This window comes from Numenius arquata, chromosome 6 (genome assembly GCF_964106895.1).
Source record: "Numenius arquata chromosome 6, bNumArq3.hap1.1, whole genome shotgun sequence".
In the NCBI taxonomy this organism is placed as follows: domain Eukaryota; kingdom Metazoa; phylum Chordata; class Aves; order Charadriiformes; family Scolopacidae; genus Numenius; species Numenius arquata.
The window spans coordinates 13041868-13069283 of record NC_133581.1 but is presented as its reverse complement, the minus strand read 5'-3'; the positions used below and the strand labels follow the sequence as shown (position 1 = coordinate 13069283).

The 27416-nt window shown below is 39.8% G+C and overlaps 1 protein-coding gene across 6 annotated transcripts in view; it reads right to left on the bottom strand.

Annotated features, from left to right (window-relative positions):
* Positions 1-27073, bottom strand: part of CPT1A (carnitine palmitoyltransferase 1A) — a 43721-nt gene extending 16648 nt beyond the window's left edge. For 2 of the 6 annotated variants that reach the window (XM_074148481.1, XM_074148484.1), the window contains exons 1-11: positions 16263-16403; positions 14969-15108; positions 14400-14571; positions 11047-11148; positions 10206-10343; positions 9256-9333; positions 8395-8502; positions 7260-7347; positions 3541-3736; positions 1635-1823; positions 500-605 (exon numbers count right to left, since the gene is read on the bottom strand). In XM_074148481.1, coding sequence (XP_074004582.1) covers positions 500-605; positions 1635-1823; positions 3541-3736; positions 7260-7347; positions 8395-8502; positions 9256-9333; positions 10206-10343; positions 11047-11148; positions 14400-14571; positions 14969-15108; positions 16263-16403 — 1458 coding nt within the window. Of the gene's footprint in view, positions 1-499; positions 606-1634; positions 1824-3540; positions 3737-7259; positions 7348-8394; positions 8503-9255; positions 9334-10205; positions 10344-11046; positions 11149-14399; positions 14572-14968; positions 15109-16262; positions 16418-16557; positions 16637-26983 lie in introns of those variants that run through there. The other 4 variants (XM_074148480.1, XM_074148483.1, XM_074148482.1 and 1 more) reach the window with 4 other exon arrangements.
* Between the last annotated feature and the right edge of the window lie 343 nt (positions 27074-27416).

Genomic DNA, 27416 nt, shown 5'->3' with positions numbered 1-27416 from the left:
AATACAAGAGAGAATTTAAACTGCATATCAGTCTGCAGCTCATCAAACAATGACTTAGAGGAAAAGTTAAACTCTACCATTTCTTTACATTCTGAAAGTGTATTCTCAAAGTATTTTCAAAGATTTTTATAGCACAAAAAAGCTTAAATGCTTCAGGAGCATGTATATATGCAAAATACAATACCTTATCAAAGAGGTAACAATCTATCGATTTAGAAAATTATAAACAAGTTAGATGGGGAGCTGTATCACTTTTCTATGAAGACAATGAGGCTCATTAAAATGCAATAAAGACATTTAAAGGACAGCAATGTTTTCTTTTAAGCAAGGAGTTTTGGTTGTGGTTGGTTGTTTTTTCAAATTCTACAGTTGTTGTAGACACTGGCCCATAATCACTCATCAGCAATATGAATGCCTGAAAGTAACTGCTGATCTTAGGACTGTTGCATGGAGCATATCACATTATCTTCTGCATTAACTTCTTGTACTAAATACCTACCTCCCACAAGTGTCCAACAATAGGAGCGTCTGCCCAAGAGTGCTCTGCATTCAAACCCATTCTGCCATTTTTGAATATTATAAGAGTGAAGGTTTTATCAAACCACCTACAAATGAAATTAAGATTTCTTTATAGTCTCATACATTTCAAAAGCATTTTTACATTGTAACTTCATCTTTCTCAAAAGACTCACATTCAGATGCACTAGTTCTTGGCTTTTTTTTTTTAAATAATAGTTTATTTAAATAAATAGATGTAAATTTGAACCTCATGAAGTTCAACAAGGCCAAGTGCAAGATCCTGCACTTAAGTCAGGGCAATCCCCTGTATGAAGAGACTGGGGGATGAACGGACTGAACAGCCCTGCAGAGAAGGACTTGGGGTATTGGTGGATGAAAAACTGGACATCAGCCAGCAATGTGTGCTTGCAACCCAGAAATCCAATCATGTCCTGGGCTACGTAAGAAGCAGCATGGCTGGCAGGTTGAGGGGAGGAGATTCTTGTCCTCTACTCTGATCTTATGAGACTCCATCTGGAGTATTGCACCCAGCTCTGGGGTTCCCAGTACAAGACAGACATAGACTGGTTAGAGCGGGTCCAGGTGAGGGCTGTGAAAATGGTCAGAGGGCTGGAACACCTCCCACATGAAGAAAAACTGAGAGTTGAGGTTGTTCAGTCTAGAGAGGAGAAGGCTCTGGGACACCTCCTTGTGGCCTTTCAATACATTAAGAGGACTTACAAGACTGAAAAAGACTTTCTACCAGGGCTCATAGTGACAGGACAATGGGCTACAGTTATAAACTGAAAGAGGATAGATTTAGATTTGTCATAAGGGAGAATTATTTTTTTTTTTCACAATGAGGCTGGTGAGACACTGGGACACATTTCCCAGAGAAGCTGTGGCTACCCCATCACTGGAAGTGTTGTGTTCAAGGTCAGGTTGGACAGGGCTTTGAGCAATCCAACAGAGTGAAAGATGTCCCTGTCAATGGCAAGGTTGGTGGACTAGATCTTCGAAGGTCCCTTCCAACCAAACCACTCTGTGATTCTACAAAAGTTATCTTATAAGTCACTAATTCATGTGAATTAGTGAAATTCTAAAAGAGAAGACGTTTTCCAGAGTCAATACAGTACCTGTCATAACATCTGCCATGTATTAAGGATTTTGCATATGCATCCAGTGACCTCACTGGATCTTCTTTCCTGTACCCTTGATCGATGTCATCCAATGTCACAAAAAATGCTGCTTTTTCAACAGCATCTAAGGACTGTTTGTTCTTTCCACGGCTAAAATAAGCCTGTCGAGCTTTAGCCCACGGTACTCTGCAAAAAGAATTTGGTTTATAGCCAGATTACATTACTTTGTCAAAGTTTTATCACCCTGAAGATCACTATGAGACATTCCTCCTACTTTTATAAAATTTGAAGGAACTTTCATTGCATTTAAACTATATCAGCAGTGAAACATTCTAAAAACACACCTACAATGTGATCCTAGGAATCAATTCAACATACCATCACACGTGTGCAACTTTATCCTCAAAAACTCAACATTTCTGTTGCATGCAATACATATAGTATAGATCATCTACGTTTATAACTAAACAAAAGAAAATGTCAATCATACAGAAGAAGAAAATAGCAATATTAATAAAAACAATCAACATATATTAATATCCATTGTTTTAACACCTAAACCATGGACAATTGTCCATGGTAAATGCCTGAAAGAGATCTGAAGTTAAAGAAGTCCTGAACAATGTAATTTCTGTATGGTTGCACCACGTTTATTTATAAAATTCATGCGATTTTCCCAATGAAAAAAATATTTATCTGTTTTAAAGCAGAAAGTGAATAAAAGGAAAGAGTCCTAGTAATAAAGTATATTAAAGCCCACAGCTCTTTCTCTCCCTTGTCCAGAATCAACTATACAGAGATTGAACAAAGTTTGTCACAATTTAATTGAACTCAATCATCTTACACCTAGAACCAACCAAGCACATGGTACTTGGTATGGTTTGAAAAATCCATAACAATTTATTGTCATTTAGACAAATATTCTATCACCCCATGACCCTTCCCCATCCAGGAAGGGGAATCTGGGAAAACAAGGGAACACAAGGGTTGAAATATAGATTTAATAGGATAAGAGTAAATAATTAACAATACTACTAAAGAACCTGTATTGATCCTGATACTAATACAAAATATACGAGGATTATCCTCAGCCCATTCTATCAGCAGGAAGCTGTGCACTCCCAGCAGCGGACAGCAAATGTCAGACACAGAGTGCTACAGCTTCAGGAAGGAGGGAAGGGCTCAGGGGTCCAGCACTGGGGCAAGAAATTCTCTGGACCACTGCCATCAAGAGAGAGAGAAGTCCTCAGCAAACTTTCTAATTTATATTGAATGAGATGTTCGTGGTATGAAATAATCCTGTTGGCCAGCTTGGGTCAAGTGCCCAGGTCTCACTCATCCTCATCCTTGCACCTGGCAAAGCTCAAAAAAACTGAGACCTTGAAACCTGCATACTATAGCTGGCTCCAAAGTAAATATTTTCACGAATTCAGACACTAGAGTCTTCTAAAAGTTCTCCCAAGCATTAGAAGAGAAATTAGTCCTCTGTCACTCAAACCAGGACACTGCTTTATTTTGTTGGTGCAAGCCACGAATACAGAGTAAGTTACTGAATTCACAATTTTAAGTTATTCTTTTAAATGCCAGTGAACCCCAGAGTAGATAAAACTCAAGTAGTTCAACAGGTGTAATACCGTAAAGCTTCCAATTACTACTGTTATGATAACCACAATTAAACCAATTACCATAGGTATTCTATATACTGCAAAATTACTCTTAACTCCATGTAGTTACAAATGAATGAAGAGCTGATACATGTTAACAATATGAAAAAAATCAGTGACCAAGGTATAATTCAACTGACTGCAGACTATTTCAAAATTCCAAAGCCATTATTCAATTAGTATGTTATTCAATTATTTCTAAATATTAAAATGAATTTAAAAAATAAAAAACACCATACCTATCTCCTGCAGTAAGAGCTGCTAGCTTTTCTTCACCAGCCTGAGGCTCTGAATTGTCATCAAGAATTCTTTGCATCTGCTGTTCAATTTCTCGGGGTTTCAACAGTCTACCATCATGGTACAGGCAAACTTTGAAGTAACGGCCTTTGTGATACACAACAATGTGTTTGCTGTCTTTCACATGCTGGAGAGTATCTAGAATTGCAGTAACTTATGTGAAAACAAAGCTTAAGTCTCAAAACACTAATGTACTAAATAACGTTAAATGCCCACTGCATGCGCTACCAGTTAACCACAGCTTATTTATTTCAACAAAATAATAAATAGCGTAGAATAAACTGTTCCCCCGTGTTATTTCATCACAAAGATTCCTGCATGAAACAGTCAAATATTCAGATTTGATAATTGTTCGCATATATAGCACCACCAATTTCCACAATGGTGGCCAATATTAAGCAACTAAATCTGGTTTTCTGTATCTGAAAAGTAAGCACTAGTAGTGTGGTTTGATTAAACAGTCAGCAAAAGAACACACTAGATGAGTCTGAGGAAAAGTACTTTTAAAACATCTGCATTCAAGTGCTAGACAACTCACAGTACAATCTCTGGGGAGTCTTAAGAGAGTGCAAATTTAGTACCATAAGCTTTTGTTCACATTTACCCTGGCAGATGCAAAGTGAATACTCTATCTATGGCCAAAACCTGTAGCGTTATGGAAGTCAGTGAATTTCACTGAATTTTTAGAGTTGGAAGGGACCATAGAGATCATCTAGTCCAACTCCCCTGCCGAAGCAGGATTGCCCAGAGCATGTCAGAGCATGTTACTCAGGACTGCATCCAGGCGGGTCTTGAAAATCTCCAAAGAAGGGGACTCCACAACCTCCCTGGGCAGCCTGTTCCAGTGCCCTGTCACCCTCACTGTAAAGAAGTTTCTTCTCATATTTGAGTGGAACCTCCTATGTTCCAGCTTGTGCCCATTGCCCCTCGTCCTCTCACTGGCAACCACTGAAAAGAGTCTGGCTCCCTCCTCCTTCAACCCACCCTTGAGATACTTATAAGCATTGATAAGGTCTCCCCTCAGCCTTCTCTTCTCCAGGCTAAAGAGTCCCAGGTCTCTCAGCCTTTCTTCATAAGGGAGATGCTCCAATCCTTGAATCATCCTTGTTGCCCTTCGCTGGACTCTTTCCCCTAGTTCCCTATCCGTCTTGAATTGGGGAGCCCAGAACTGGATGCAGTATTCCAGTTGTGGCCTCACCAGTGCAGAGTAGAGGGGGAGAATGACTTCCCTCGACCTACTAGCCACACTCTTCCCTATGCAGCCCAGGATTCCATTGGCCTTCCTGGCCACAAGAGCACACTGCTTGCTCATTGTCATTTGAAGCAGAAACCTAGGCCACAAGTTTTTCTTCATTATTTATATGGCTTAACCGCAGTAAACCTGAACTTGGTCATGTATCAAACCACAGACAAAGGTTTCTACAGCAGCCAGTTGATAAAAACTGTTAAATGAATCCCTCCACTACCCCAAAGAACTGTTATACTCCTATGAATCTGAAAAGATCCATTACTGAGATGGTGAAGAAAGATGATGTCAAAAGTGAAGGGTGAGACTAGAAGTCATGATTCTGAGAGATCTGAAAAACTTTGTACCAGGAAAGAGTTCTATACTTCGGGCGCTATTAAGAATGTTTTGGTAGGTATCTACCGATGAGAAGTGGGTTTATGCTAATCATGCCTTTGGCTATCCACTCTGCATTTTTGCCAAAGATAGGATGCCTGTGATAAAAGTGCTAGGATTGGCAGAAGCACCACTCCAACTGTCGAGTAATTAATAACTTGTAATTAATACAATGGGTTGTGACTTGAGGAGAAATCTCACAGAGGGGGGAAAGAAGCAGCCATCAGCTAGTGATGTAACTTTTTCTATATTCCCACCCTGATTCAGGACATCAAGTATTTGTCTCACATACGTGATGTGTCCATGCAAAAAAGACAACTTCTTGAGTGTAAAAAGCAGAAGTGAGATCGTTAGTCATCTACATTAACAACTGACTTCAGAACAGTTGTTGAGCCCTGGCAATTACCTTTCCAACACCTTACTTATGGGCCTAAGTACAGATTTGCTGTAATAAAAAAAAAAATCCCTTCTTTCTTCTTGCCAGTCCAAGAAATCATTTATGTACATACTGCATGGATTTCCACTTAAAAAAAAAAAGGAAAAAAAAAGAAGAAAAAAAATGATGCAGTGTTGGATAAACATGCAAACTCAGGTCTAAGAGGCTCTTAAGCATATAATCAGATCAGAGAAACCTATATATAGCTTAAGCTTTTGTATAAAGCACAACAGAAGTCTAAACTGAAATGTGCTGTGAAATCCTTAGTTTGATTCTCAAAGAATGACAAAACAGATAGCAATGTTTTCTTCCACTTGTTGACTACAAATGTATTTCTAGATGCAATCTGCCTCCTTTCACAGTCACAAAACTCAGGAAAAAAAAAAACAACAAAAAAGTCACTTAATATTAAGATCATAAAAACCAGCTTGAGCCTGGAAAATTTAGGATAAGCCGATGGAGATCTTTGGAGGCTACCTTGGGGAGAAACCCATGATAAAACTTTAGGGATACATTACCTTTACCTAGCCTCAAGGTCTTGGATGATGTATTGACCATCAAAAAAAAATACGTATTTTTATGGTGAAATACAACAACAAACAATTTATCACAGGTTTGCCACTGTATAAAATGAAGTGGTTTTATGTTTATAGACAGTGTTAATGAACGCGTGCAATGAGAGTGTATGTACACCTACACCAAGAAAGTGTATATGAACTATCACTTACAGATACAGTATTTTTTTTTTTCACCAAGCTAACATAATTGCTTGTGATCATGTAAACATATCCTTAGTCTCCCACAATAAGCAGAAGTTGCAGAAACATACTCAGGTTAAAGTGAACCTACTGTAAGTCAATGGGTACACCCCTCTATTTAACATTAAAATGCAAAAACTTAGTTACTCATAGCTTAGGATAATCAGACCATTGCTGTGAGTTAGGGCAGGGCAGGAACTAACAAAACCCAGAGCATATATTTCTTAATGTGTTACAGAGAAAGTTTTGGACACAGTCCTTATTACAGGTGATTTAACTTAGCTGATGTCCTACAGTGCATACAAGAGGTCAAGGTAACAGTGGCACTGAAAACCTTGACAGGACAAAGACTGTACCTGCCTCTAAAGCAGGTAAACAACTAGTGTTGAAAAGAACACGTTGGGATGTTGTTGTGAATCATAAGCTGAAAGGAAAAAGGGAAAGTCAAGCAAGCAGATAAAGATTTTAAAACAGCTGAGATAAGAAAACACAACTTTTACAAAGATAAAAACATGGATATCAAAGGATCCTGAAGGAATAGAATGGAGAAAAATAAAAGGTTATTTATAAAGTAAAAACACGGGCCAGACAACGGTTCCTTGAAGTTAGTTTTTAATTGAAGTAAAGAAAGAGACTGAAGTTATTGAAGAAGCTTCAAAATCACCTTTAAAGGAAAAACATCTATGCACTCTATAGCAATTCATTACTTCCTGAGTATCAAAACACCATATTGGTGTATCCTTGTGTCTGTTCGATCCTTATCTGCAAGAACAGGATTTTAGCAGAAAATATCCCAAAACCTGAATTTCATTAAGACGTTTATTCTCCTTGGCTGGCCCTGCTTACCTGATTCCTCTCCTGGGATACGGGAGGTATTAAACATCCGTTCCCACTGAGCTGAGCACAGTGGAACAGTAGATCCCATCAGAAGAATCTGTGCCACAAAAGTACATTAAAATTTAATTTTGCATATACAATTAGGAAATTAAAAAGGAAAGAAAACACATGATCCGGTTAAAGACAGGTGTAGAACAGTAAGATTTATAATACATCATACATCATTATAATACATTATAATACATCAGGGTTGTTTTTTTTCCCCTCTGTTCATTGTCTTTCCTTGAACTACATGTGGAATACTCCACTGATATTCCAGTGGCTGTATTTTTTTTTTTTTCCCCTCTTACCAAAAGCTCACCCTTCAGGAGGGACAACTGAAGCTAGCTAGCTTCTGAAATCCAAAGAGCTCTCAATGGCCAGTCCAGGTATAACACTTACACATGCAGCATGCATTACACCTTAATTTCTTCTTTTAAAACTATTTCTGGCTTTTTGGAGCAAAAGTTCACATTTCTCAGATTTGTAGTTACTTACATACAACCGATCACATTACTGCCATGACCTTCAACATAACTATTTAATTGTTTCCACAGTATTTCATTGCTACAACACACAGCCACTGGACAGATCAGAAATTCAGAATGGGATTCACCTTGCCTATCTTTGCTACCTAAAAATTGGTGCAACACAGGATTTTATCATCATCTGTACTCAGGCTGCCACTGGCTCACTCTTGGCCTCAAGGTCCAGTCCTTTGTCCTAACCAGCCCTTGTGCTCACACTGCACAGACTTCAATGGCTGAAAAGTACCATTACATGCTTAGCACATATCAATAACATCTGCTATACAGAATACTTATTCAAATACAAGCCTCTATTTGTCTTTTGGGCAAATACATATGTTAATTTCATATACTGCAATTAGTTGGCATGACAGAATCCCGTATTTTTGATAGTTGGTAGTTTCTGTCCATGTGCAATTCAAGTGATAACCAAGATGTTTGGGACCACAAATTTAGTTACATCTTACAAGTAGTTCTGACAATAAGGCATTCCTCTTCTCTCCCATTCTGAAAACTGATTAGCTTCTTACAGACAGTGCTGGAAAAAGATCAGAAGCCATTTAAACTTGTATACATACTGGCTTGATTTCTTGTCTGTCCAGTTTTTTCCGATAGAGTAGGATGGCATGGATAACATTACCAGCTCTAGCTGCCTGCAGGGTTGTGGGAGATAAATAAAGGAAATCCTGTAAAGTAAATAAGAATCATAAGTTAATGATTACCAGACTACATTTTAAAAAAAACAAAAAACAACCGAAACAAAAAAAACCACCCAACTAAGTACATCTCATCCATGTTCTTAAAGTTTATTTTGGTCAATATAGAAAAGGCTTTAAAACATACAAACTGCACTTGTGCAGCAAGTTGATGACTTGAAACTAAAATTTCTCCAACAGTTACAATCTCCTTAGACAGCATCAGCCCTAAAACATACATTATAGCTGTTAATCTTCCCAGTAGAAAAGACAATGCTACTTAAAACTTGAATCCAAAACGACTATATTTCCTCTTTTTGCTTTTAATTTTAGGGTCTTTTGCAGTTTTACTTCCCATACAGGCATTTGCGAATATAAGCACACACCTTGTTGAACTGTGTTATCTATGAAGTTTTACATAGAGCTTTTGAAAGATTGCTTGCTGCAGTAAGCACAAAACTGCAGAAGTAATTACTGCATGAGACTGCTTAAGTGGCAGATGTGCTAAGTTTATTATGATAGCACTGCACTTGAAGACATTGGCTGCAGGTTATACTAGAAGAAAGAAAAGCAAAGGTCATTTACTCAGTGGCAATCGATTTCTAAACAGAAATATTATTGCAAAATTATGATTAATAATATAATTATATTTAATAATTATTATATCATTCTATTTCTGCCATATCTGGCAGAAATTTTACAGTGCTTCTTTGACAGATAAAGTGTTTATTAGTCTTTACCTACCATTGCAAAATAGTTACTATTAACCATAATCGGTCCACGTCCTCTAAGGTAGACATATTCTTCCCACCAATCACTAACCTGTAGTAGGAAGGAAAACAAAAGCATTAAAACCTCATAATTTCCAGTTTCTCTTTGTTGTTAATGACTCCACAACACAACATTCCATACAGAAGCAGGAAGCAAACTGCTAGCTTGCCCCCTGACTTAAAGACAAACAAAAAAACTAATTTGCATTAAACTTTAAGGACAACAGCAAAAGGTGTGAGAGAATTAAATTAAATTCAGCTGTAGATCTCTCTGGTCAACTTCTGAAGAAGTCATCATCTTCAGGTAATATCTAAAATGTATTAGATCTTCTGAATGTTTTGCAGCCTTTGCCATGACACTGTAGCTCAGCTTAGGCCACTGGGTACAGCTAGATGTTAGATAATATATCAGGAATTATATTACAGTTCTCACTACAATGTTGGGGTTCGGGTTTTCTTTTTGGCAAAAAAAAAAAAACAACAAACAAACCAACACTAGTTACAATTCTTTATTTCTCTTCCATACGCTTTTGCTGCTCTCTATAAAAAAAGTTGTCCTAAATCAGTCTTCTAAACTATCTGGGTAGCCAGGCCCATTGTTGAGTTATCAAGCTTAACAAACAAATAAATGGACCTCAAAAGCAATCCTAACAGCAAAAGCTAAATCACCTGCTCCAGAATAACAAACACAAAACGAGGATTCATTATTTCAAGTTCCATTCACCATACTGTTTGTTTACCAAAGCACACAAATTATTTCTGTGCAAATCAGGTGGTCTTCGATGCACTTTACAAAAATACTAGGCAGTTTCAATTGCCTTCTTTTACATTTAAGAAAGAATGAAAGCCAAGCCAAAAAAAGGCAACAGAGAACAAATTAAAATGTTTCATTTGAATGACTGAGTCTCCTATTTATCTACTCACATAGTTTGTGGCCCACCAGGATTTTAGCTTCAAATACCACTGAAGCCTTGGTCCCAAATTATATGCAAAATCTTTGGCAAGACCCTCCATTCTTTTGAACTCTTCATCATCCATAAGTGGCCGAACTGATTCCAGATACTAGAATACAGGAAAAGAATCAGTATCAGTATAGTAACTAACATGTAGCTTCTCGCCATTCCTACATAAAGCATTTGGATAGTAGATGAAAATTATCCAGACTCAATTTATAAAGTTGCAAATACTATGTTCTTAAAAGTATACACTCTTCTCAACATCTGCCTGCAAACTATAAAAATGAGATCTTTTCCCAGACATTTGTCAGCAAATCACAAGTGGAAGAGGCTACTTTTCTAAAGATCCCTTTTGAGTTGAAAATTTAAGTCAAGCAGAGATTTTTTTTTTCTCCTCTCTAAAAAAAAAATAAATAATCAAACCTTCAGTTTCTGTGACATACTGTCCTACTTACAAACTTTGCTACAAGGTTTTGTGTCATAAAATACACATTTATATGTTCAAGCTATGGAAGATAACAAAAACGGTATTTTTCAAAAGCCCTGGAAATCACACTTTGTTGCATAGTCTTACATCAACAGACATCACACCATCCAACATGAATTACATCAGCTTCAAATTGCCACCAGTGTCAGTGGTTTGTAATAGCCTATATTGTAATTTCTATGCAGAAGTTTTAATCCATTACACCATATTAACACCACCATGTAATACTTTTCTAAGACATGACAAAAAAAAAAACAAAACTGAGGGCATCTAAATACGGATTCATTGTTACTGAAGAAAATGAATTAATGAATGTACACACCCTATTGACTGTGTCTTTAACAGCTGGAACCGGCAATCGTGGTAAAGATGTCTGGAAACTGTATAACATAGGCTTACGTCCCGAGAAGAGTTTTACAAGTGTCTGAAGAAAAATAAAAACAAAACGCACACCTCAAATTATTAGGTTCAACAAAAGAAAAATGACAGAATACTAAAGTGCAATGTAATTCATAGTTCTTTTCACTGATAAATTATACTGTACTGATTTTAGCAAACTATTATATTTATCACTGTTTCACAAATAAAAAAGGCACTGACACGAACTAACTTCCTGAAGGTTAAACAACATGTCAGTGGAAGAGGACAGTCATAGTCATTCCTGACTTCTCAGACAATCTTCTGGTCATTGGGCAGCATTGCTGTTTATGAATGGCAACCTTGATGTCAACAGAAAATAAAGACAGAGTTACTTAGCACTTCTTTTCTTCATAAATTTCCCTGTGTAAAGATTATAAAAGCAAGTCTAACAGTTGATCCTTTTACTATATAGTAGATACAGCAAAAATATCTATATCGTGCTTCACAACAGGAATCATTATCAAGCCCATCACTCAGCTAAAGATTCTAGATAACTATAGCCGCTTTTAAAAATAATAATTATGCTTTGGAATTACAGTTAAGTATTTTCCAAATTTATAGCTCAAGATCTATAAGAGCATTGATGTTACAGGGAGTTTCTTCAAGCATGAATGTATCTCAGGTAGTCTACTGCATGATTTGAACATGCTAAATTGTGCAAGCACGCCAGAGTTCTACTCAGTGCTTGTGTTACAAAAAACCTAGCAAAACAAAAGAGCCAGAGATGACAGTTCCCATCTTAGCTTCAGATACTACAGCATCTCCTGTTTTATCATGGAAGACTAAAGACAGAAGCAGCTTTTCTGTCTACAACTACTTCTTAGCTGTGACATGCACTAGGCTGAAAGTCTAGATTGTGCCACTTCTAGGCTACACACGAAAGTATTTTGATATTATCACCCTATTTCAGGATAAAAGTAAGGTCAAGTATTACACCAATGATCTGATGGAACTTTTATTGTCAAAAACCAATCTCCGTCCAATATACTACACCGTATATCATATATAGGCCCATAGACTAAAGACAGAAGAAAACAGGGGATGTCAGTTCACTGCTAAATTCCTATAACTTCTCCCTTCTCACCTCCCTACAATTGTCAAAACCACTTGTTAAAATGTGGAGATTCTTCCCTGCCCCTCAGCTTTCTTGGTTGGAACAGATAGAGGAGATTGTCATAGGCAGCAAAAAACTATTAAGAATTGCAGACTATTAACAGCAACAAAGACCTTCCTGCAAACAGATCTGTACCAGAGAGTTGACAGGTGCACATGGATACACCACAGTGACCAGCCCAATGAAATCCAGTTGTGCTTCATGACAAGATAAATTTGAAGCCAGGTGAGAAAAAAAAAGCCCAGCTTTTCCTAAGAAAATCTAATTCCATACTTAGGGACAATTTTATCCTAGAACTCTTAAGCCAGGAAAGTTGGAAATAGTGTTCAGAGTACCTGCTCAATTGACCAAACCAGTACATACATTTCACACTATTTATCTCTTAAGTAAACTTGTAGTAGAGAATTCATAAGAGCTTGAGACCATTAAAGCACTCCGACAGACACACATACTTAATTACATCTCTGATTTCACATGCAGACACAGCAAATAATCTCATTCTAACATGCACTGTATCTGTTCACAGATTATTATTATTTTTTAACTCATTTTTTAAAACTGCAACTAATACTTGGATTTCTCCCCTAACCCTGGTACAGGAAATTTGACTTTTAATGAACATATTTCATCTTCTACATTGCCACCAGACTTCCAACCTGACTGAAAATCACTTTGTACTGTGCCTGAAATCAGAGCTCAAGTTTTTTTATCTGCATGACTATTTGAACAGAAGACAGTATATTCACAATAGCATTTTTCATGCTGTTAATCAGCAAAAAAAACCCAAACACAAGAGGAAAGCCTCTCCAGAAAAATACACAATATTAAAGGATAATAGATATCTAGAAAGCTAAGGTAGTTGGTACTGTTTTACTAGGGAAACCACTCTTTTGTTGGGACTAGCTAAAGAAATAATAATGTATTAAAATAGAGCTTCATATGAAGTATAGATGAGACACTGTTGGGCATACACCTTTACAGTGTTCTGTATTTTAAAACATATATAATACACAACAATACGCAACAAAATACATATGCAACATACAATAAACAAAAATTTATAAATACAATATGCAACAAAGCATGGTAAGTAGCGTTACAGTTCATACTGTTTAAAGTTGATAAGGCAGCATCAACAGCTTTAAAATATCTATCTGGTAGGACATGCTGAAAACCCAGACAGCTACAGCTTCAAGCAATTGACAGAAAGCCTTACCATTCAGAGCCTGTACTGTACAAATTCGAGTCATGAGGCTCCTGATACCGCTTCCAGGAGAAACTATCAATTAAAAATTTCATTTTTAACAGATGAAGATTAAATTCTATTTTAGTGTACCATTCTGGATACCTGTTCTTGAACATATTTCATAATAAATCATTATGTGTTGTTATGTTGTTATGTGTCACACTCATTAACTTTTGATGCTGCAGAGACTACTTTTATTGCACTTCAGTTATTTCTACAACAACACTAGCAAAAGTCCAAGTAACAAAAACCCCACTTCATCTCTTGGAGCACCTACATGTACATTTTCTCACTTCACATCTATCACATCCTTTAAGGATCCTTTTCCAAAGCACTACAATAATCAATAGGAACCAGATCACTCTCATCTTATCCTCATGTGAAAACTGCATAACAAGTGACCTACCTTACACTTTTTCTCCATCCCATTTTGGAGGCATACCAATAAATCAATTGAAAGGACAATAAATATTATTTTCTTCAAGCAAAAGATTAATTTTAAAATGGATGACTAGAAATGCCAACATTTCAACAAAGAATGAGGGTTGCACTTTCTGAGGAGGACAAGATTCTTTGGTGCCACAGCCCAAGTTCTTTAAGCCATAGTCATGCACAGAGAAAAAGTAGGTATTTGACTCACACAGTCCCAAGGCATTGGCAAATTTAGACATTATTCTTGAAGTGTTTACTCTTCCTTCTACAAGGCCATCCTGAACAGTTTAGTTATAGCATCAGAAGGATGACAGTAATTAGTAGAAATATCTACCTAGCAGCCTCCTGCTCCATGACCCAGAAAACACAAGCAAGGAAAAAAATCAACAAAACTTTTCTTTTAGGGCTTTGAATACAGATCGCATAGAAGTTAAGATGAAACAGGAAGACAATATATCCTTACCATCCAAAACTTGGTGCCTGCAGAAAGTTTGCCATGTTCAGCGAACATCCAACCATGATAGGAAAGCAGCATTTTTAGAGAGTAGCGCATTGTGACAATAAGGGCAACCCAAAGCCCTGTGCCAAAAAGTATTCCACTCACGATGTTCTGTGTTTGGTTTGACATATAGCCACTATTTAAAACAAAAGCCAGCATGTGCCAGTTAACGTCAGTTTAAGTTTTAAAGAAAACATAATATTGCAAACCAAAGTCCAATGGTACTACCAGGCAGGCATTACACAAGTTTCATGCCTGTTTAGCCCTTTTTCATAAACTCCTTTCCAATCACCCTCTCATGCAGCAAACTCAAAGGCCACAGAAGCTGCCAAATATGCTTCCTAAATACTCAGAAAACAGTGTAGTAATACTAGTATAACAACCTATTTCATACCCTCATACAACTGCTTATTTGGCTTACTCTGTCACAATACTGTTCAAAAACTGATACACTTTAACAGGATTAGCTTTAAGAGTAGCTACAAATAAAACTGATTTCCTTTAGAGGAACAGAAACTTTTCAGTCTACTTACGTTGTATCAAGTGTTCGGTTGATTTTAGCTATTATTCCTAAAGAAGGATCAATTTTGGCATACATTGTTGACATCACACCCACAACTACAATAAGCCAGCTAGATGGGCTAGCAGGATAAACGCCAGTGATAATTCCATTCTGGAAAGAAAAGCCTTCACATAATTTTTTCATACCAAAGCGGCTGACTTCATATTACCATGGAAAGAAACAAAAATCAACACATTTCAGTCATTTAGTTTTAAACAAGAAGTTAAGATTATCCATCATTTTCTTACATATGCTTAACTCAAGAGCAGGGAATGGATTTAGTTAAATTCAACTGCTACAGAAAATTGTCACAATTATATAAAGAATTAAAGGAGCTTTTAAGTTCTGTTGTAGACAACACTGACCCATATGCAAGTCCTACTAAAAATACTGAAGTTAGCAAACAACTTTGGAACAAATGACACTTCAGTAATTCCTACCCACACTGAGTTAGGCCTCTCTAAATGAATACATGGCAAAAATATTCTCCTGAACGAGACACTGAAAACCAGAATCAAGTGGTTTGTTTGGTTTGTGGGTTTTTATTGTTTGGGGTTTTGTTGGTTTGGTTTTTTTTTTTTATATATACATCATTTAAACAGTCTTTCTCATAGCTTTATAAGAAGATATTATTAAGACTACTGTTAAAAATATGTTCTAGAAAGATGCTGAAGATAGTTTGTAGCTTACCTAGTTTGCTACTAAAAAAATAGATACTTATTATTTATGATCCCATGAACAATAAAATCACAGAAATCTGTATCACATACCTCATCAGAAACATTACTACTTAGCATAACTTGAACAACCTAGATGTTCAGGTAACTTTTTGAAAACAGCAAATATTCTCCTTAATTTAAAAATTTAATTTTGGCAAAGAATACATAAAATCAAGAGTATAGGCTTGTACCTCTAAGTGATATGACACTAAAAATCACAAGTAGTTATATTTCTAAATTACTTCGTTCTTTTCATAATACATCATGTTATTAAGTAATCTTTTAGCGTAAACTAAACCTATTGAATTTCTACATCTGTTTCATCTTCCTTCCATAGAATAAATCAAAAAGTTCTACTCTTTCAGGCTTTACAGCATCACTCAGTGCTACCATCCTTGATATCCCTTAACTAAAACTCACACAAGTCTTTTACAATAAGGAACTTTATTCAACATAAAGGACAAGAAATTAGTTTTTGCCTAAACCAAACTTCTGTAAAACATTAAATAACCCTAAAGTTTGGTGGACTTGACTCATTTAAAATACCTTGAATCTGATGAACTTTTTCTTCCACGAATGGACACCAGATAGGTAAATTTGTTTGAGTGCCTCATGGCTCATACGCAGGTCAATGCCATCTGGAGTTACTGTAAATTGAAAAGCTACTGCTTGATGAGCTTCTGCCATTTTCAGAGAGAGTTCTGTCGAAGAAGCAAAGTTAAAAAATTATTTCCTTTTTGTTCAAAGGAACTAGGAGCTAGTCCCTTTCTAGCAAGTTCTCTTCTACACAGTAATTTTGGGAAATATTTCAAAGTATGAGAAATTTGCATACAATACTTGCCTTTTCTTCACAGGCTACGCTTGCACTTCAGTCTGGGTGTCCAGTATGTTAATTAAGATACCTCTTCTAACCACAACAGCTGAAAATGGAAGAAAAACACTCATGTAACTTAGGTCTTTTGGCAGGCTTGCAGAAAGCTGAATATTGTGCATACATGCAATATATAAGAATTCAGAGCACAGCAGAAAATTGAAGCCATAATATTTAGAAAAAGCATATCACAGGTACATAACATGTCACTGTAATGATAAAGGAGATTCAGAAATTAATTTTTTTTTCATCATTTTGAAACAAAAAGTATTTGAAGTCTTCACCTCAACTAGCAAACCAAAGCTGCTCCTGGACATAGTAACTTATTAATGATAACTTCCTCCTGCAAGTGATAGAGAAGACAAAAAGGAGAGGTGCCACGCTGGACCTTGTTCTCACCAACAAGGAGTGGCTGGTGGGGACTGTGAAACTCGAGGGCAGCCTTGGCTGCAGTGACTGTGAGATGGTAGAGTCCAATATCCTTAAGGCAGCAAGGAGGGTACACAGCAAGCTCACTACCCTGGGCTTCAGGAGAGCAGACTTTGGTCTCTTCAGGGATCTGCTTGGTAGAGTACCATGAGATAAAGCCCTAGAGGGAAGAGGGGCCCAAGAAAGCTGGCTAATATTCAACTACACCTCCTCTAAGCTCAGAAGCAATGCATCCCAACAAAGAGGAAGTCAGGTAAAAACGCCAGGAGGCCTGCATGGATGAAGAAGGAACTCCTGCAGAAACTCAAACTCAAAAAGGAAGCCTACAGAGGGTAGAAGCAAGGACAGGTAGCCTGGGAGGAACACAAAGATATTGTCCAAGCAGCCAGGGATCAGGTTAGGCAAGCTAAAGTCCAGACAGTTAAATCTGGCCAGAGACATCAAGTGCAATGAGAACAGCTTCTATAGGTATGTTCGTGACAAAAGGAAGACTAGCAAAAACATGAGCCCACTCCAAAAGGAAACAGGAGACCTGGTCACCTGGGATATGGACAAGGCTGAGGTACTCAATGACTTTTTTGCCTCTGTCTTCACCAGCAAGGGCTCTAGCCACACCACCCAAATTGCAGAAGGCAAAGGCAGGGACTGGGAGAATGAAGAACTGCCCACTACAGGAGAAGACCAGGTTTGAGGCCATCTAAGGAACCTGAAGGAGCACAATTCCATGGGACCTGATGAGATACATCTGCAGGTCCTGACTAAACTGGCGGATGAAGTTGCTAAGCCACTATCCATCGTATCTGAGAAGTCCTGGCAGTCTGGCGAAATTCCCACTGACTAGAAAAGAGGAAACATAACCCCCATTTTTGAAAACAGAAAAAAAGGAAGATCCAGGGAACTACAAGCTGGTCAGTCTCTCCATTGTGCCTGGCAAGATCATGGAGCCAAATTTGGTGGCCTTCTATGACAGACATCTCACACGACAGCCTTGTCTCTAAATAGGACTTGGGAGTGTTGGTCTGTGAGAAGCTCAACAGGAGCTGGCAATGTGCGCTTGCAGCCCAGAAAACCAACCACATCTTAGGCTGCATCAAAAGAAGCATGGCTATCATGTCAAGGGAGGCAATTCTGTTCTCCTTTCTTGTGAGACCCTACCTGGAGTACCGTATCCAGCTCTGGGGCCCCCAACATAAAAAGGACATGGACCTGCTGGAGCAACTCCAGAGAAGAGCCGCAAAGATTATCCGAGGGCTGAAGCACCTCTCCTGAGACGACAGGCTGAGAGAGTTGGGGTAGTTCAGCCTGGAGAAGAGAAGGCTCCGGAGAGACATTATAGCAGCTTTCCAGTAGCTAAAGGGGGCCTACAGGAGAGATGGGAAGGGACCCTTTATGAGGGAGTGTAGTAATAGGATGAGGAGTAACGCTTTTAAACTGAAAGAGGGGAGATTTAGATTAGATATTAGGAAGAAATTCTTTACTGTGAGGGTGCTGAGACACTGGAACAGGTTGCCCAGGGAAGTTGTGGGTGCCCCATCCCTGGAGGTGTTCAAGGCCAAGCTGGATGGGGCTTTGAGCAACCTGGTCTAGTGGGAGGTGTCCCTGCCCGTAGCAGGGGGTTGGAACTGGGTGATCTTGAAGGTTCTTTTCAACTCTAATCATTCCACGATAATTTCAAGTTCATTAGTCACAGCAATAAGATACGATAGGCCCTGTGGCTCTAAGTTCTGACTGATAAATAAGTGCAAAATCAAAACTATGCCGACTTGAGGAAACCAGATTACAACTGTAATAAAAATGACCTTCACATAAACAAATCTGAAATTAAGAGGAAATTTAATTAAAATGCAGCTCAGTTAAACTACCCAAACAAACATCAACAATGGTGTCAATATAGACAAAAGACCATCATAATGGGCAGGCATAACAGGACCAAATAAAAACCACTGGAAGTTAAAGCAGAAGAGTAACTGTGATTCTGTTTACATATTTATGTCTTAACTCTGAGGATATAGCCAAGTCGAATTGAACAGTATGCTTTTATTTATCAGATAATATTCATAGCTTCTTTCTTCCCATAACAAGCATTTCTACATAAATATCCTGGAAGTTACCCCTACACATTAATTCAGAGTAATGTTGTTTGAGTACTTACAATCATAACATAGATTTTTGCAGACAGGCTCTATGTATGACACTGAAATTGTCTGAACTATATATTCCTGAGGAGATCATTGTGATTCAAAAGTCTTTTGTTCACATTCATTTATTAGCTTACCAAAACTTCTGTGCATAATCTTAAAAACAACATCCTCTTACAAGTATGGCAAAAAGGTAGAGTAATCCATAATACCATCTGCAGGTCAGGATTCAAGGACGAGTTTTAATTTCACATTTTTACTGGTATAAAACACAACATTATCAGTACCAAGTGTTTTAAGGTGGCACTGGCATTTCTATTTAAGCAAAAATCAAGAGAAAGTACAGTTACTTCATGCTTTTTGAATCCTAAAGGCTGAAATTCACACTGCTTTTGCAAACCTGAAGCTCAGACTTTGCAATTAAATTTAAATTCTGATAGATGTTCATCCCCTGTTGAACAGCATGTGAGGGATAACGAGTGCAGTTTAGCTGGGCACTTCAAAAGCAGTTTATTATGACTGTAGTGATACTGCTCTAGTCTGCAAATATTCTGCTATGTCAAAGTCATCTGGAGAACAAAGGAAGAGCGCAAAGGTGCATGAGTAGAGAACTAGGAAATGTAAGTACTGGAAATGCTGTAGTAATAATAGGCTTAGGAAATAAATAAACAATATAGGAAGAGAAGGAACATTAGGCAGAGATTAACAAGATAAGTGCTATTGTGCAGGATCTAGTAGGATTGCTGACTATTGGTAGTGACTGTTGGCAGTATTTAAAGTGCCTATCCCTAGACCAGCCTGCAATGATCAGCCTCTGCAATACAACTACTGCTACAGTAGCTGATGGTAAAGAACTCCCAAATCCATCAGCCACTGCTCAAGTTTTAGAGGCTGAGTCCTGGGTGAATCAGGCTTCTGGGTTTCCAGAAGGGTGGCTAAAGCTCACAGTGTCATACAGATAGTATGCAATTTGATCCAGTCATGTACAGTGTCTAATTAGGACACCAAACAAACCAGATCTGCTTTGAACACCGCTTTCAAAACCTTTAAGACAAGCCCTGTATGCCCTAGTAACAACTGCAATTTGTAGTACTTAATGACTCCATCACTAACAACTGCTTATTCATAGGGGCCTTGCTGCAGACATGTATCAGGAAGTCATATATCAGCTGTCCCTTCATTCATTTAAATTGTGCATCACGAGTTCAATGCTGGGACCAAAATTGCAAGAGAGCAATAAAACAGGGACAGGCAGCAGTAACACATGGTAGCCCCTGGATTTGCAAAAGGGTAAAGCACTCAAAGTTAAAATTCATCATAAGTTTAGCAGTACTATTAAGACTGAGATGAAAAAAACAAACCACAACAAAACCAACCATATTCCCATACAGAGAATCAGGCACCTGGATTTGTCTCAATGAGTGTCAACAGGTTCTCCAGTTCACTCATGGAATTTTGTATTCTGGAATGCCAGTGTCTTAAATACCAGATCAACTAGTTTCTATTACCCGTCAATTTTCCTGTGACTTCTCAGACTGGGAATTTGTAACTATCCTCCTTTCTATTTCTGAAAGAATTTCAGGAACCCTTCCGTTTTTAGGCACATGCATGTCTACTGTCCAAGGTAGAAAAAGATTATAAATAGCATTAATCATAAACAGTCATCCTGATTATTTTAATGAATTAAAACTTAGCATGATCATAAAATTAAATAAGCTTCATTAAGGAAAATATTCCTCATTCCCAAATGAAGAAATATTAATACAGCAAGAATTAATCCTGCATTAAGTAAACAAGCCCTGAAAGCAGACAAGTCTAGTTCTAGGACTCTATTACTTGACCCTAAGATGTGAAACAATCAAATGGCTTGTTTCTTTTCATATCCTTTTCCTTTACTTAAGAAAACTGCAAGCCTTTAAGACTGTTCTGAATGATGAAGGCTGAACACCAAAGATTTCCTGAAGTCCTTTTCTTTGAACAATTATTCTCCTCCTTAAAGGCCAATTTAATCATAAGCTGCTGTACACTTCCCCTCCTTTGCATTCCTCTGCTGTCACGTGGTTGCTAGCAAAGTAGGTAAAAGGGCACTGGCCGGAGGAGCATGCGTTAGACTTAGAAAATTGACTTGCCAACGTTAGTAAGGCGGCACCCACATCAGTCAGCTCAGTAACACTGAAACAATAACTTCTAACTTCACGCAGTTTGGTCAGCAAAATATTTCTGCACAGCATACACTAATGAACCTCATTCCCAACAGAGAGCCATAAACAAGAGCTTTTGACTTTCTTAGCAGTTTGGCCAAATCTTACTTAAAGGGGAGAAAAAACTAGCACAACAATTTCTAAAGTAATCTGAAAGGGCTATTTTCATTTCTTTCAGTGTTCTCTTGTAATATTAATGTATCTTAAAAAAAACATACTTGCCCCTTAAAACTTGGATTTTTTTATTATTTTTTTGGCTGTAATCAAAGGAAAAAGCTGCCTGTCCCTTGCTCTTTTCTGGTTTTACTTCAATTCAAACATGCTGTAACAGCTGCAGATGTTTTTCCTCTTCCCTTTTCACATCTCTGCTGGAGTCAATCGAAACTTACCACATTTTTTTTTTCCATTGTTATAAACAAGTACTGCTAGGTTGGATGTCATTTTTAAGTCAACAAAACACATACAAGGCCTAAGCCTTGATGGTCTGAAAAATTCTGCTGCTATGCCTACTATGCATAAAGCCTCCTCAGACCGCTATTTATTTTTGCACTTTGAGGACATTTACAATATGAAGACTGAGGTTTAACCCATAGACTGCTCACAGACCTTATGACTTCAGGTTGCAGACACTGAACAGGAAACTCTGTATTAGGGCTTACATGTTCCTACAGCCATGGAAGAAGATGAGGGCCTCAGCTCTGGAAAATCTGAAGCTAAAAGAGACCCCATGTGCAGGATGCTTCCATTTAGTCAGGCATGCAAGAAGTCACTTGTGGTTGGTAATGTCCAAAGCACATAACACAATGTCTAAAAGAAAATGAAAAAATCACCACGCCATGATACAAAATTTAAATGTATTACAGTACATTGCACAGAACAAGGTATTAATTCCTGAAGCAGTTAACTTTGGAAATGTTATTGAGTGTTTCTGTAGATTTCATAAGCTTTATATGGATAAAATGATAATGATAAAAAAGTAAAGTCACCACCTCTATCTCACAAAAAACAACTCCTCTGCTTTCAAGGGATATCCATGTCACCTCGTATCTCAGAGCTCATTTTAGCCACTTGCTTCCTATACATAGCTTGGCTCCTGCAATCCATTTTTTCCCTACTTCCAATTCCTCTTGGAATAGAGAAAACCCTGCCATTTCTCCTTGGCAGGAGTCCAAACATCCACTGGAAACAGAGACATATTTTTAAAATGTAGTTTTCACATCTATGGCTCCTTTTCCTGCAAAGAAAGCAAGTTAACAAATGCAGACGAAAACCCAAGAGAAGTCCTATTCACATGACCCAGAATAGCTAAAACCTTGGGGAAAAACTTAATTCTACGATTCTCACTTGCAAGCTACCTCAACAATTTAGTTTTTGAGGCTCTCCTCACAGATTTTTTACATCTACTTATAGATTAGCTTTTGTATACAGGGCATACACCTGACACTAACCAATCTAAGCTCACAAAACAATTCTCTCCAATTATTCTACTTTGGCCATCAAAGGTTGAGAGTTTTCATGGAAAAGCAGTGACTGCTGCATACAGTTTCTCCGGGAACACTGCTACGTACCATCCCACACAGGTTTCATACTATCAGAACCCCCAAATAGACATCTTTGGCACCCAAACCACAGTCTGTTCATAGATGGTGGGCAGACTTGCAGCATGTTCCAGCTCTCAACACAAGGACATGTAGTGCTGTGTCTTGAAGTATGATGACAGTTCTGAATTCAGAAGTGCCTGGAAGGCCTCATAACTTCATGCAGATACAAGGTACCACCAATAAAGCAATGAGAAGCATCTTATCACACAGGTGATATCTTCTGACTCCTGCTAAGTTCCTACTAGCAAGCTTAGAAGGAAAAAAAAAACATCAAAACAACCAGAAATCTGATCTTGAAGAATTATTTGCTCCTTTATTAAAATAAACTTATAAACTTCAAAATTTAGTTTAGCTTAGCACTCGGGTATCAACTAGGAATAGAGATGGGTGAGGAGGAAAGAGTGATACTAAATCATTTACAATTACATTGTTTAAAGAATGTTTAAGCCATGACTGAAGCGGCTTAAGCCACCTGGAAAAAAACAGAAGTCTCTCCTCCAACAGCCATCATCTGACATGTAGATTTCAAGTTCTCATCTTTGGTTATTGCTAGTCATTGGCTCCAACCCTTCCCACCCTCACCTACCGCTGACAGCTGCGGTCCCTTGGAATTACAAACGTCTTAAAGGATTTCTCACATCTAAAAAATGAACAAAAGCTGTGGTTCATGCCAAGGTGGAGAACTGAATACATGTATTCGCTCAGGTACAGCAACATCGAGACCTACTGCAAACCTCACCCAAAGCAGACGGTTTGAAATCAGGACAGAGAAGGAGTTTGCAGTAACTTGCTGTCCCACTGACAAACCTATCAGTTTATGTCCTGTCCTCAACAGTTTTCCAAGGATCACCTGTGGGTGAATATCAGATACCTACCCTCTGCTGGCATCTCCTTTGGAATCTTGGACCAATTTCTTTATTCCCTTCCCAAGTGGAGCAATGGGTGTATATGGAAGGGAAGAGCATACAAAACTAAAACACTGCACAGTTACCATACCATGCAGAAACCTCCTCCACCCCCAAGAAACTAGGCCCTAGGTTGTGGGTATTTCTTTTTAATACTGCTATACAACACATACCTAGGAATTTAGATTATACAAGTTTTATTCCTTCTCTCTCCCTTTGCACTAACGAGCTTCTATGCTCATGCAGTAAAGAAGAATTATCTTCCCTATAACAACAAATATTTCTGGAATAGCAGGACTTTTACGAGACATGCAAGATGTCACCTTTTAGGACGCTGGAGATCCTGGAAGACAGACAACAGGCAAACTGATTGGATCGCTGTTGCAGTAGTTCAATGATCATTTATTGTACAAGGTTGAAAGAATCTGAATTAAGGTCTTTCAGCCTGTAAAAGTTTGGAAGACAGAAGAACCAGTTCCAAACAGTTTACAGATATTTAAATTGACCATTCAAATTGAAGTTAATCCAGGCTTCTTTTTAGAGGACTGCTTTTCAGTCATTTAGATCTTGTTTGGCTGAACATGTGGAGTTCAGGACTATGATACAGCATGCTGCAGGACAAAGATAATGGTTTTGGAATAGTAAAAAAAATACATGTTTTTTGGTATGGGTTTTTTTTGTTTTGGTTTTTTTTTTCCTTTTGTTTTTAATACAGGCATTCACTTAAATCGCCTTTTACCCAAGATTTTCCAAAACCAGTCATGCTCAGGATTCAACATCCCGAATATCCCTGCACGCAGGGAACAGAAACATCCTCCCTGCCAAGCGCACACCCAGCTGCCGACCGCTCCACAACCTGTATTTGTTTTTCTTTGCTCCGGGCCGTGCGCTGCCCCGTCTCCCCCCTCTCCCCGATTTCCACCCCGGAACGCGGGGGACCTGGCGGACCCGCTCCAGCTCCGCGGGCAGCCGCCGCCGGGGCACAGCCCCCTCCCCCAGGCGCTCCTCAGCGCCCCTCCCCTCACCGGGCCCGCTCACGTGACCGCTCCCGAGAAGTGGGTGAAAGGTCGCGCCGCCGCAGCGCCGCGCAGGCCAACAACGGCCAGGCCTGCGGGCGGCGGGGGGGGGGGGGGGGGACGGGACGGGGACACGGCCCCCCCCAGCCGGGACTACCGGTACCCCCGACCGCTTCAGGTTTTTCTGCGGCGAAGGCCCTGCCGACGCCGAAGGACCGCAAGCAGTGAAGGCATCGGAGTGCATCTCAAAGCTCGGCGAGATAAAAGGAGTGTACTCAGCTTGTGCAACTTCAGTTTCTGTTCTGGTTCTCAGCACTAAAAAGCCTCAGTTGATTGACATTATTTTTGTTTTTTTTAAAACCAAGAATAACGTTTTCTTCCTGGAAGAGGCTCTTGAATCAAGGCTGTAACACCACAAAGTTTTAAGGAGCCCTTAGATCAACTTATCTTTCAAACCAAGTCACAGCTATGACAGAGCCTGATACCTGTGTAATCATGTAGTTACATTTCCTAAACTAATCCACATCGTACCTTCCTACAATATCACCTGTGCTGTTATAAACTGGTAATTATTAGTTTATATCAGTATATCGATGTGCTCACAACAGGACAAGAACCTGCTAACTACCACTGAAGACTTTATTTATGTAACACCCGTTCACAATGGTCAGAACACACATAAAAAAGCTTGTCGATCTAGAAATTGAAGAGGTCAGACATTCGGGAAAACATAATTGTTTAAGGAAAGGCGAATCAAGGCATTAGATCTTCCCCATTCTCAATGCTACACTCCTACGAACATGTGATGAGGAAGCAAGTAGTCTTCTGTACAGCAATCTCCCCTAGACTGCAGAGTTTCAATACAATTGTCCTCCAAGTGCTGACAAATTGCCAGATAAGAGGAAGAATGAGATATTTGTCTTGATCCCAACTGTGCACTTTTCTCTTTCCAAAAAAGGTGGTTCCTGCTACATTTCCATCAACACTACTATACATCTGTTATAACTGAAGTCATATTTTAGGTTGATTTTTCTATTTAAACCAGAAAACATAGTGCAAAATATTAAAGTTGTGAGCAAATAAGAAAATGGAGCTCCAAGATGCTGCAAAAATCTTAATCTACCTTTTGCAACAAGTCTGATTCGCACTCTAATCCAGTAAACCTGCTATGCCATGAGCAAAATACAACATTTTCTGTCTGTGTGTATCTCAAAAGCAGTTTGCAGTGACTGCGTTTTTCATAGGTTTCACAGCCTGTAATCAGATGGGCATACGGACTAGTCTCTCACACACACGATATTACTTATTTAGTTAGTTTACGCGCACTTGAAAACCCACGGCTGATACCAAGCGGTGCGCGGCTCAGCTGAAACTCGCCCTGGTAATGGGTCACAGCAGCTCCACTAACCCGCGAAGCCGCGGGTCGCCCGCGTCGTCTTCCTTTACGCGGCGCAGATTTAGCGAACTTCCCCGTCTAACACCGCTCCCCCTGCCTCCAACAGCCCCCTTCCCCCCCCGCCCTTATCTGCGGCGGCAACACACTAACCCTCAAGCCAGGGGAAAGCGCAAGCAGGATGCCAAGGGCACCTTGCCTTTACAGGCCGCTCCCGCACCCGCCCGGGTGGACCCTCCCGCCCCCGCCGGCACCGCCCGGGAGCAGCCCCGCTCCCACCGCCCTCTACGCGTTTTCACCCTTTCGTCCAGCAAGGATAAGCCCCGCTTAGGAAACACCACCCGGCGCACTCGGACATTTATCGCAGAACTTCGTCCTCGCCCTAATGAAAATAATAATCAGAGCAAAACCGGACCAACCGAGCCCGTCCGCCTGACCCCAATCCCGTCCTCCCTCAGCCGCAACGCGGGCGGCTGTCCGCTGCGGGAGCGTCCCGGCCGGGAGGGTGGGGAGCGGAGCGGCAGCCCGCAGGGAATCAGCTGGACACAGAGGAACACGGCCCGTCGCTGCCCCCTACCCCGTTCCCCTGGGACCGCCGGAGCCCACAACCTGCAGGCGGCGGAGCTAAGCCGAGCCCCGCCGGGAAAGCCGGTGATGGAGGACCTGCGCCCCACACCTGCCTGGGGCCTGCTGCCGACCCCCCTCTCACTCACCTGCTGAGAGAATGGCGGTTACCGGCGCTCAGGCGGGGCAGAGCCGAGCTGGGCTGAAGCGAGCGGGCACGAGCACGAAGGGAGTGAGACAGCAACCGCTCCCTCACGCACCCTACGGGAGCCGGGCTTGCCGCCCGCTCCCCCATTGGCTGCCGGCGGCAGGGGGGCGGGCTCGGGTAGGGGCAGGGGAGGAAGTGCAGGGCGCGGCCCGCGCTGGCGGAGCGGAGGCGGGCACCGATAGGCGGGGGCGGGGCGGGGCGGGCCGGGCCGGGCTCTGTGAGCTGTGTGATTGGCGCGGAGCCCGGGGCAGGGACCCCTGCGGGACCTGAGGGGGAGGTCGTGGGGGGAGCCTGGGGTTGCCGGAGGACGACACCCGTAATTACCGAGAAACAAGGTGTCCGTGCTTTCACAGCCGTCTCGGGGAAGAAAGCTT